A 12,890-nucleotide genomic window follows, 5' to 3' on the forward strand; every position below is an offset into this window, starting at 1 on the left:
GTTTTGAACCACTTAAAAGGAGTCCAAAGGTCACACTCCATTCTTGAGGGTCTTTGGCACTAAAAAAACAATAAAAAATATCAAAAAGATGGACTATTTTTAAAAGTTATAAACCCAGAAGTGTAAGGAGCTTTTCTTATAAACTATATTGAATAGTAGCTAGTTGTAGATAAATTCAAAGGCCCTAGTTACTGCAGTAAGAACTCACTGGGTGGTGCAGTGAATAGAGTGCCAAGCCTGGAGTCAGGAAGACTCATCTTCCTCAGTTCAAATCTGGCCTCAGATATTTACTAGCTGTGTGACCTTGGGCAAATTACTTAACCCTGTTTGCCTCAGTTCCTTATGTGTAAAATGAGCTGGAGAAGGAAAAGGCAAGTCACTCCAGTATCTTTACCATGAAAATCCCAAATGGGACCAAGAAGAGTTGGACACAACTGAAATGACTGAGTAACAAGAATAACAACAACAAAACTTTGTTTTATACAAACAAAACCAGTGTGGCTAAAATTAGAAGGGAAACAAATACTGAATTTCTCTCATAAGGGTCTAATTTCCAAGATTTGTGAGGAATTGATTCAAATTTATAAGAGTAAGAATCATTCCCCAAACTGATAAATGGTCAAAGGATATGAAGAGGCAGTTTTCTAAAGAAATAATCTAAACTATCAATAGCTATATAATAAATGCCTCCAATCACAAATAATTAGAAAAATACAAATTAAATAAATTCTGAGGTTCCACCTCATACTCATCAGATTGGCAAAGTAAATAAAAAAAAGAAAATGACAAATGTTGGAAGGGCTATGGGAAAATAGGCATATTAATGCACTTGGTTGGTGGATTGATGAATTGGTCCAGTAATTCTGGAAAGCAATTTGGGACTATGCCCAGAGAAGGGGCCAGACCAGCCATGTTTCAGTCTCTGGATTTTACAGCCATGTTGCCTTTTCTCTCTGCTTCTGTGGCCCCTTTTCCCATTGGTGAGTTCTTACTGGAGCTTCCATTTTAAGGAAGGGCCCAGGCTAGCCATGTTTCATTCTTAGAACATTGCCATCATACTGCCATGAGGGCATATCTTCCTTTCCTGCTTTCAGCTCCTTTTATGTGCTGTCTTCCCTCATTAGGATGTAAGTTCCTTGAGGTATATAACTGTCTTTCTTTTCATTTTTATTTGTATCCCCAGAATTAGCATGATGTCTGGCATAAAGTAAGCGCTTAATATATGCTTATTGACTTGACTCTTTGATGTCACTATTGGGTCTATACCCCAAAGAGATTAAAGAAAGAAGAAAAGCAACTCTTTTGCATTGGTAAAGAACTGGAAACTAAAGGGCTACTTATCAATTGGAGAATGACATATTATATGACTAAATGGAATAATATTATGCTATAAAAATGATAAAAAGAAGGGTTTCAGAGAAATCTGAGAATTCTTATATTGACTAATTTAGAGTGAAGTGAGCAGAACTAGGAGAACAATTTATAAAAACATTATCAAGACAAACAATTTTGAAAGACTTAAAAACTCTCTTCATCAAAATAACCAACCATGATTCCAGAGGATCAATGACGTACCATGCAACTCACCTCCTGTCAGTGAGGAGATGGACTTAAGTTGAAAATTAATAGTATGTATTTTTGCACATGGTCAATATTGAAATTTGTTTTGCTTGACTGTGTATGTGTTACAAGGTTTTTGTTTTTATTTGTATTATTTTTTAGTAGGGAGAGTGAGGTGTGAGGGAGATAAAATAGATTATTAACTGAAAAAAGATTAATTTATAATTTGCCTTAAAAATAAACTATATTGACAGTTAAAACTCTTAAATTCCTCTAGTTATTATGGGTGTTGGGAATGAACAATTATGCACAGAATATGGTAAGAAAGAGGATGACTGTATGATGTACTTGAGAGAATACTGGAGTTGATCTCAAGTCCTAGTTCTCTTACTTAGTAGCCAAGTGATCTTGGGCAAGTCACTTATTCTCTTGAATTCCTCATATAAAAATGACATGGTTGGATTAAAGGATGTTGTAGGGTCTGTTTTAGCTCTACCATTCCGTAATTCTAATTTCTGAGAAGACTTTTCACTTAACTTATTATTAAAAGTTCAAAGCTATCAAAAAAAGCATCATAGAACCACTAAATGCAAACATTCTTAAAAGAATAGGAACAAATAAAAAAATTGTTTTAAAAGTTTAAAAAGTGAAACTAGAGCACACCTTCTTACCCCTATTTTGTAAATATAATTACTCAACTCTTGAGCAAATAAGCTATATGTGTGCAAATTCAGTGTGGAGTTGTGGAAAGAGATACTGAATTTCAAGTTGCAATCAGGGTAGTATGGTTCTGTAGTTGGAGTCTAGACACCTGGGTTTGAATCTAGGTTTGGCCACTTACTGTGTGATCTTAGTTAAGTCACTACCTGTCTGAGCCCTAGTTTCCTCAACTGTAAAATGAGGGGGCTGGGGTAGATGACTTGAGTTCTCTTCCAGTTTTAAATTCTTTCTATAAAACCAAATAATCTGCAAACCACAAAAGAAACTGAAGGTATATATAATACAGTTCAGCTTGGTCTTTTTCTCATCACCTTCAGAAGTGAACCAGGCCTTTCCCCATTTTCTTTCAGAAGTAATTACATGTTGATCTTCTGATGCTACTTTAAGTTGCAATACCTGCTTCACCTGTTAGGCTCCAGTTCTGCATCACCAATTGCCTATTGTACGACTAGATGTCTTGCAGGCATCTCACACTTAACGCATCCAGGAGAGAACATTAACATTTTCCCAATTTTCCTTTTTTCTTTTGAGGGCACTACCATCCTTCTAGTCTCCCAGGCTCATTATCTGGGATTCATCTTCCCTTTCCCTCACTTGCATCTATCTAATCAGTTGCCAGATCTTCTTAATTCTACCTCCTCAGTATCTTTTTCGATCTATTTCTTTTTCTCTACTCGTAGCTACTATCTTAGGTCAGGTCCTCTTTCCTGAATTGTTACAATAATTGGTCATCTAGCCTTGAGCTTCCCCCCTTCCCCCAACTGATCCTCCATACAGAGACCAAGTTGACATTCCTAAAGCACAAGTCTTATCATGCCAGTCCCCTGAACAACAAGCACCAATACCTCTCTACTATAATTAGAATAAAATACAAACTCCTCTGTTTGGCAATTTGGCTCTAATCCACCTTTCATGGCTTACTACACATTCTTCTCCTTTAATGACTCCACGTTTCAACCAAATTGATCTAGTTGCTATTTTACATATTTGATATTCCATTTCCTGTCTCTGTGTCTTTGAATACAGGCTGTTCTCTGTGCCTGGAAAGGACTTCCTCCTCATGTCTGCACTACAGAATGCCTACCTTCCTTTTAAGTTAAGCTTAAGTGCTTCTTCCAACATGAAGCCTATTCTGATCCCCTCCCTACCTCCAGGAGCTAGTGCCCTCTCTTCTGGAAATCATGTTCATGGTACTTAGAAGTTGCTTAGTGAATGCTTGTATTATGAATGAATAGACATATGACGACTAGACCTATTTGTAGTGTGATAGTGTACTATACCATGGCTTGTGTGCCTTGACTGGTTTTAGAGAAGCTCATACTTACTTTACAAAGCAGTGCGCAGCAGTAAGAAGCCAGCTGTTACTAATTAGAGTGGCCCCACATCTGTGAATATTATCCTGTTGCAGGCTGGCTTGCCAGGGCCATTCCCCTTCCACACTATCCAAGCCTCCAGCTATTTTGTTGCCAGGGGACGTTTTTGTTCGTCTTCCACAACCTGTTCAAATGAGGTTAATAAGCTTGTTTACATTTGAAGACAGAAGCATATTTCTCCCAGTAGATAAAATTTATTGATATTTGCTTGTGTTATACTAAACCATTTACAATGAAATCTGTCCCTTAGCTGATGAAACATCACTCTTGTAGAGGTTAGGTTATGCTTATTTCAGTCTTGAGATTTTCCAATAACTCCAAATCCATTAATTTTAAAAAAAGAACAATATTTGTTTTTATTTAGTCTTTTTAATATAGCTTCACAGCAAGCCATCTTAAGAGGTGGATAAGAAATGGAGATATAATCAGAAGTAATTTCACATAAATGAAATTTGACTTCTATGGATTCTCTTTGCTTATATGAGCCGTAAGAAAAATGACTAAGAATGCAGCAATGTTTAGGTGCCTAGATACTCATATTATGATATAGAACTTGAGAAAAAATTGTATCAACTGTAAAAGATACAACTATGAAAATGCTTTTAAAAAAACCCATTTTCAAAATTGAATTTATATTTGCATCAGGATTTGGGCTTAATTGGCCTATTTAGGTCCCAAGAGCCATGATTTTAAGTTTGGCAGTATTAAGCCCCCTCTGTAGTAATGGGAAAGACTTAATGTAGCTCTCTTTTTCTTTTAATCTACTTTATTATCTCTACATATGACCTCATCTTACCTATGGATACTACTGTTAATCAGCTATCATTGGTGATGGTCATCAGTAGTGTTAAAAATGATTTTTCTTGGTAATCTGTGTCTTGGAAACTCATAGCTCCTCCCTGCCAGCCTTCTGTCCAAAGTTGTTCAGAAGGACATCTCTGATAATGAGACTGCATTGAATCTTTTTATCTTGGTCAAACTCCAACCCAGGTCTGAATTGATTTTATCCTACTCAGGTTTGGGTGGAGACAGACTTCCAAGACTGGGAGTGGTATTTCCTTTGATGGCAGATGATATTGGCCCCTAGGACTGAGTGATCTAAAGAACCCACCCACCTCTTAGTATGTCAACCAGTCACGGTTGATTGGCATCCCTTGGGAACACCTACTCTTCGAAGGGCATATTAGGTTGTACCCCAAAATCCCAAACTGAGCCAGTTTTGAACTAGCTTCCTTAGGGGGTCCCAGTTTTGGACTGAACTCCCATACGATGTATGTCGAGCCACCTTGAGAAATTAAACTATGAATACATATACCCCAATTTCGTTAGTCTCTTTCTTAGAGCAGACTCTGTTTCAAATAGGGGTTTGTGGGGTTCATGGGGTTTGGGGTTTACAGTAACATGAGACAGTCAGGTAGCCATCAGGCAACTAGGTGGTATAGAAGATAGAGTGCTAGATTTGGATACAAGAAGACCTGAGTTTGAATTCTGAATCAGATAATTATTATCTGTGTGACCCTGGGCAAGTTACTTATCTTCCTTCAGTCTCAGTTTCTTTATCTGTAAAATGGGGATGAGAGAACCATCCTCAGAGGGTTATCATGAGGATCAAATGAGATCATTTAATATATTATATCAATACTAGCTGTTATCAATAGTAATTGTATTTATAGTACAATGTATGAGCCATCTCCAGATAATAGGATCAAGGACTACCAGTTTTTAATGTATATAAGGAATATAAATCAGATCTAAAATCAAAGTTTAGAAAATGGCATTTGTGTCCCTTTCTAGGCATGTGATTTTGGGCTAACCTTAAGTAAAGAAACTCTGGAGGTAATCTTAGATGATGGCTTGTTTTGTGGAGCAGTATTTTAACTATATATAACTGAATACTCTTCTAATGCATCCATGGGCATGTTTCTTTAGGTTGGGCTAGGCAAGAGTAATAGGCTAGAGAATATAACATATTCCTTCAAGGTTTTTATCCAGCTCTTTTGTTCTACTACACTGTAGTTAAATTTCTATCTTGCTACTTTTGACTGCTTTTCATTACATTATAGCGTAACTCACATGTGAGGTAGGGAAGATGTCTTGTATGTTGCAATTCTATAACTGAAGCCTAGTGTTGTTAGTTGCTGTTTTAGAGGGATAAGGTTCTTTCCTGTGACTCAATGACTAGAATGCCTTTCTACCCACTTCCACTCCTTTATCACTGATGCTTACAACAACTAATACCAAACGCAGAACTTTAATGATGGTTCCTCCCTATCTCCTCCCTTCTATGTTTGTACAACCCCTAAAGGAAGTTGGCTTTTGCTCAACTTTTTGCAGAGGGAGTACAAAAACAAAGGTGGTTCTCTGTTAGAAGGAACAACCTCAGGCAACTGCACTTCCTGGTTTCTAGCCTTGCTCAAGAGCTCTGAGCTGATTAATTTCTATGGCTCAGCCTTAAACAGCATTCTTCTTTTACTCATCTCTGTTCAGTCTATTAATCTCACTGTCATTGTCAATGCATCTCTCCTGAACCTTTCTTTATCATATTTATTTCTTGAAGTGAATTGCTACCAGAAATTGAGTAGAGATGCAAATGGCCTTAGTGTATTTTCTAAGTCTCCCTTGCTTTAAATACTTCAGAGGCATGTTTACTTATCACGACATCATCTTTTGAAAGGACATATATAAGGGGGTGGAGCCAAGATGGTGTATTACAGGTAACTCAGCTTAACTCTTTTTAACTCTCCTTCAAGCAACTTTAAAATAATGCCTCAAATGAAATTTTAGAATGGCAGAGCCAACAAAAGGTCAGAGGGAGACATTTTTCTGGCCTAAGGAAACCTAGGAGGTTGGCAGGAGAAATTTGAGACACCCAGGTGGAAGCCTGTCTAGATCCCACACATGGAGGCAGAAATAGCAGAAGCAATAGCAGCAAGCAGCTTTGGAAATTCTCAGTGCAGAGACAGAAAGAGGGTCAGACAACTAGTCAGAAAGAGATTATAGGGGACCCTTTGTTGGCACTGATTGTCAATTCTATTGCCCATACACAGTTCTGGGTCATAGTTTCAGGGCGAGAGGAGTGCTAGGGACCATTCACAGGGGAGCAGGGGCCCTGGTCACAGTTCTAAGGCAAAGAGAGCACTAGTGCTTGTGGCTTTCCTGGTTAAAGAGCAATGTGCAGACCAGGAGAGCAGTAACTATACCTCTGCCAGGATCACAACACCTTGGAAGCACCAAAAACTTGCAGATCCTCAGAACTAGCTTTGAAAACAGCAGCATGGAAAAGCCTGAAACTTGAGGTGAGCAGAGCCCAAATTTAACATAAAGTTCAAAATCAAGACATAGACTGGGAAAATGAGCAAACAACAACAAAAAAGAATTTGATCACAAAAAGCTACTACAATGGCAGAGAAGATCAAGACGTAAACTCAGAAGACAACTATGTGAAAACAGCTACAAGCAAAGCCTCAAAGAAAAATTCTAATTGGACATAAGCCCAACAAGAAAATGGAAGAATTAAAGAAATATATAAGTGTGGCAGAGGAAAAATTGGGAAAAGAAATGAAAGTGATGCAAGAAAATTATGAAAATAGAATTAACAGCTTGATAAAAGAGGCACAAAAATACTGAAAGAAAATAACACCTTAAAAAACAGAATTGGTCTAATGGTAAAAGAGGCACAAAAATTAACTGAAGAAAAGAACTCCTTAAAAAACAGAATTGGAAAAAGAGGTACAAAATCTCACTGAAGAAACTAATTCCTTAAAAAATTAGAAGTGGACAAGCTGGAAGCTAATGACTTCATGAGACACCAAGAAACAATAAAAAAAATTAAAAGAATGAAAAAATAGAAGTGAATGTAAAATATCTCTCCAGAAAAACAATTGACTTGGAAAATAGGTCAAGTATAGATAGTTTAAGAATTACTGACTACATGAGGGCCATGATCAAAGAAAGAGCCTAGACATCATATCTCAAGAAATTATGAAGGAAAACTACCCCAATATCTTAAATCCAGAGGATAAAAAAACAATCCACCATTCATTTCTTGAAAGAGATCCCAAAATTAAAACTCCCAAGAATATTACAGCCAAATTTCAGAGCTCCCAAGTCAAAGAGAAAATACTTCAAACAGTCTTAAAGAAACAATTAAACTATTGTGGAGCCACAATCAGGATCATACAAGATTTAGTGGCTTCCACATTAAAGAAGTGAAGGACTTGGAATATGATATTCCAGAAGGCAAAGGAGCTGCAATAACAATCAAGAATAACCTGTACAGCAAAACTGAATATAACCCTTTAGAGGGAAAATAGATTTTTAATGAAATAGAGGACTTTCAAGCATTCTGGATGAAAAGATCAGAATTGAATAGAAAATTTGACATTCAAACAGCAGACCCAAGAGAAGGATTAAAAAGATAAACATGAAAGGGTAATCATAAGGATCTCAATAAAGTTAAAACTGTTTACATTCCATTATGGGAAAAGGATACATGTAGCTCCCAAGAACTTTATCATTATTAGGGCAGTTAAAGGAGTTTATATATAGAGAGGGCATGGATGTGAGTTGATTACGTTAAAATGATCTTCTCCCTTTCCCCCCCAAGAAAGAAAAATAAAGTAGTGAGAAGGGATGATTGACTAGGAGAAGGGAGAAGGGAGAGGTAGGTTGGAGAAAATTTTTTCTTATAAAAAAGGCATGCAAGGAATAGTTTCTATAGTGGAGAGGAAAATGGAGGGGGTGGAGGGGATTTCCTCACATCTGAATTGGTTCAAAGAAGGAAGACTATGTATACACACTCAGTTGTTTATAGAAATGTAACTTATCCAGGGAGGGGAAGGGGATGAGAGAAAGGGAGGGGATAATAAAAGGGAGGATAGACTAAAGGAAGCAGTAATTAGAAGCAAAATAGACTTTTGAGGAGGGACAGGATAAAAAGAGAGAGAAGGATAAACAGAAGAAAGCAGGATGGAGGGAAATAAACAGTTAGTAATCATAATTGTGAATGTGAATGGGATGGGCTCATCCATAAAACAGAAGCAGATAGAAGAATGGATTAGAAGCCAGAATCCAACAATATGTTGTTTATAAGAGACAGGGTTGGAAGAGAAAGACATACACACAAAGTTAAAGTAAAAGGCTCAAGCAGAATCTAATATGCTTCAGCTAAACTAAAAAAAAAAAGCCGGGGTAGCAATCATGATCACAGACAAAGCAGAAGTGAAAATAGACTTAATTAAAAGAGATAAGCAGGGAAACTACATTTTGCTAAAAGGTACCATAGACATTGAAGTAGTAGCAAAATTTTTTGCTGCAAGATTCTCTGATAGAGGTCTTATTTCTCAAATATATACTAAGTATAGAACTGAGTCTAATTTATAAAAATAAGAGCCATTTGCCAATTCATAAATGGTCAAATGACATAAACAGACAATTTTCAGAAGAAGAAATCAAACCCATCTATAGTCATATGAAAAGTACTCTAAATCATTATTGCTTAGAGAAAAGCTAATTAAAATAACTCTGAGGTACCATGTCATACTTATCAGAAATGACAAATGTTGGAGGGCATGAGGGAAAAACAGGTACACTAATGAACTGGTGTTGAAATAGTGAACTGGTCCAACCATTGTGGAGAACAATTTGGAAGTAGGCCTAAAAGGCTAGAAAACTGTGCATACCCTTTGATCCAGTGATACCACTGCCAGGTCTGGATCCCAAAGAGATCAAAGAGAAAAAAAGACCTATATGTACAAAAATATTTATAATAGCTCTTTTTGTGGTGGCAAAGAGTTGGAAACTGAGGGGATGCCCATCAGTTGCGGAGTGGCTGAACAAGATGTAGTATATGATTGTGATGGAATACTATTGTGCTATGAGAAATGACAAGGTTGGTGGTTTCAGAAAAAATATGGTAAGACCTATATGAACTGATTCAGCAAAGTGAAGTGAGAATAATCGGGATATCACTATACACAATAACAATAATGTTGTAATGATGATCAACAGTGGAAGACTTGGCTACTCTGATGAATACAATGACCCAAGACAATTCCAAAGGACTCGTGATGAAAAAATGCTATACTATATACCTCCAGAGAAAGAAAATTGGTGAACTCTGAGTGTAAATTGAAGCATAATTTTCTCACTTTTTAATTTTTCCTGCTTTTTAAAAAATCTGGCTAATATGGAAATATGTTTTGCATGATTTCACATGTATAATTGCTTTCTCATTGGGTGGAGGAGGATGTGGGAGGGAGTGAGAGAATTTGAAACTCAAAATTTAAAAAGAAAAGAATGTTAAAATATAATAATAAATTCAGGAGTTGAAATAAGCCCTAAGTATACTTATATAATTACTTTGTTTATATTTTTGCAGGGATAGTAAAAATCACAGGTACTTCAAATTATAAAAAAAGGATACGTGTGTATATACATATGTGTGTGTACACACACATACGTGATGAAGCCTTGGCATACTATGAAGGTGAGTGGAAAGTGTGTTTCTATGGAAGTTTTGAGCTCCTCTCTCTCTCTCTCTCCCTCTCTTTGTAGAGATGTAGAAATACATATAGTTTCCTTTTTCCCATTTAGCCTTTTATTTTTACTTTCTGATTCATTCACAGCCTTATATCCTATTTTTATTCTACCTTTAGATAGCTTTATTAGAAAACTAAAGGCATCATAGTAAACTTGATGGAGATCTGAACATGCAGCCACAGGAAGACCTGTGCCAAATCAGGCCATAGACACCTACTGCTTTGGGCAAACCATTTAACCTCTCTGTGCTTTAGTTTCTTCATCTATAAAATAAGGGACTTCAACTTAATGATCTTTGAGGTTCATTCTAACCAAGAATCTATGATTCTTTGAAGTTTTTCCTATCATGCCTAAACTTTCTTCTTTGTAATTTCTACACATTGCTCCTGGTTCTGTTCTTGTGGATCAAACAAAACAAGACTGATCTTTTCTCCAGATAGCTCTTCAAATTCTTGAACCCAAATACTGTGTTATGATTCTCCTACTGACATTACTTTACAATTCTGTAAGTTAAATATCCCCAGTTCTTTCTGCTGATTCACTTATGACATGAACTCAAGGCCCTTCACTATTATTGCCCTCATTTAGAATCTCTCCAGCTTATAGATATCATTGTCCCTCCTAAACTGTGAGGCCCAGAACTGAGCATAATTCTGTAGATATTATCTGACCAGGCTAGAATACAGTGTTTCTCTTAATACCACCTAAGCTCAGACTTACCCTTTTTGGCTGCTCCATAACGCTTCTGACTCATATTGAATGTGTAGGCTCCTAAAACTCCCAAATCTTTTTTTCAGAAAAGCAAAAACCCTATTTAATCATGTTTTTCCCAGCTTATATTTGTGAAGTTATTTTTTTTTTGGACCCAGGTATAAAGCTTTACATTAATTCCCATTGAATTTAATTGATTACATTAAGTTCTGCTCTCTGGCTTGTCAAGATCTTTTTGGACCTTGACTATGTTATTCAGTGTGTTAGCTACCCATCTCAGCTTTGTGTCATCTGCAAATTTGATGAGCATACCATTTATGCCATTATCCAAATTATTGATAAAAATGTTAAAAGTCCGGGACCAAGCATAGATTCCTAGGATGCTCCATTGGAGACCTGCTACAAAGTTGGCATTCAGCTATTAATAACTATTTAAGTTTAGCCATCAAACCAGTTCCAAATCCATCTATCTCTATTACTTTCTAGTCCACATCATTTCATCTTTTGCACAAGAATAATCTGAGACACCTCATGAAATGCTAAGATCTAGGTAACCTATAAACTATAGCATTCCCCTGATCTTCCAATTTAGTAGTCCTATCCAAAAATAGAAATAAGTTTATTCTGTCATGACATGTTCTTGTGAAAGCCATGCTGACTCAAATCACTGCTTCTTTTTCTAGAAGTTTGTTAATTATCTTTTTAATGTCCTAGAATCTTCCTAGGCATTGAAGCCAAGGTCACCTATTTACATTTGAAAGACTCTATTTTCTTCCTTTTGTAACAAATCAGGATCCCATCTTCCCTTCTCTATTCTCTGCCTTTGTCCACAATCTTTCAGATATACCTGATAGGGCTCAGCAACCCATGCTGTGCCCCAGTTCTTCCAGTGCCTAAAGAAGCATCCTCTCTGGCTCCTGGATTGGAGGATGCTTTAATGGTTACTGAAGGGCAATAGAGCTGCTGAGTCTGTGTCCCCTGACTTTGAAGGTTGACTACATTTATCAAATAGCATTGTCTAGTCAATCTTCTAAGGACTAAGGACTCTTGGCCTTGTGGTGGCCTACTCCTCCAGAGGTGGGAGTCCTGTGAAAAAGATTTCCCTGGAGTAGACAGCTGGGGAAAGAGCAAAGAGGATATTTTGGCAACTTAGCTAGATATCTGTGTGTGTGTGCTTGCTTTCTTGCTTCTCAGCACTCTAAACATTTAGGACTTGAGTATTATCAGGAGAAGCTAGGAATGATATGTTGATACCTTCCTACCATAAAATTGTCCAAATGCAAAAATACTCTGCCTTTAGATAGTTTTACACTAAAGGTAGGATAATAGTCAACTTCTTGTACTGACTTAAAACAAGTCTGTCAAGACAACACCTGCATGACATGACACTTGACTCTCAGACTGTAGACTATGAATCCTTTGAGTCTCCAGGAAATTAGGTTTTATGTTAAAATATATATTTATTATCAAACTTACACATATTGAGAAGATTTTCTGCTGAATCCATATCAATATCTAAAAAAAGATAAGAAGAAAGAAAACATAAGTATAGTATAACAAAATTCCATTGTATGTTAATTGCATGAGGTTTCTCTCCTTTATACGACATAATAGGTTGAAACATTTATTATCCTATCTAATCTCCAATGATTGAATTCTATGAAGAGAAATGATTTTTCTATATCCATCTCCTGTATTCATATTTTTATTAAAAGAGATTAAAAGTTAATATATGAAGTCCTCTTAATGTCCTTCCTTCATTGCCAGAAGATTGAGGGAGGAAAGGTAGGAGAGAAGGAAGGAAGCTGAGGGAGGGAGATCAGTAAAACAATGGGGATGTTAGGAGAATGCGTGGAGGCATACATCTCCCCAGATTTCTGAATTTCTTCTTTTGTCTTTGAAGAGGCTGCAATTCCAAGACATTCTTCTTGTGCTAATGGTGGGATGGTTACTGCTACTTGCTACTGACTACTATTGCAGCCTGAT

General features: G+C 36.7%; 1 protein-coding gene across 1 annotated transcript in view; it reads right to left on the reverse strand.

Annotated features, from left to right (window-relative positions):
* The window catches only part of LOC114023436 (transmembrane protease serine 11C-like), a 111,480-nt gene that overhangs the window by 28,754 nt on the left and 69,836 nt on the right, over positions 1-12,890 (reverse strand). Inside the window, exons 6-7 of the mRNA XM_027836061.1 lie at positions 3,606-3,777; positions 1-59 (exon numbers count right to left, since the gene is read on the reverse strand). The exon at positions 1-59 is cut by the window's left edge and continues 201 nt beyond it. Coding sequence (XP_027691862.1) covers positions 1-59; positions 3,606-3,777 — 231 coding nt within the window. The remainder of the gene's footprint in view (positions 60-3,605; positions 3,778-12,890) is intronic.

The sequence above is a fragment of the Vombatus ursinus genome, unplaced genomic scaffold (genome assembly GCF_900497805.2).
Source record: "Vombatus ursinus unplaced genomic scaffold, bare-nosed wombat genome assembly UNPS02014818.1, whole genome shotgun sequence".
Lineage (NCBI taxonomy): Eukaryota > Metazoa > Chordata > Mammalia > Diprotodontia > Vombatidae > Vombatus > Vombatus ursinus.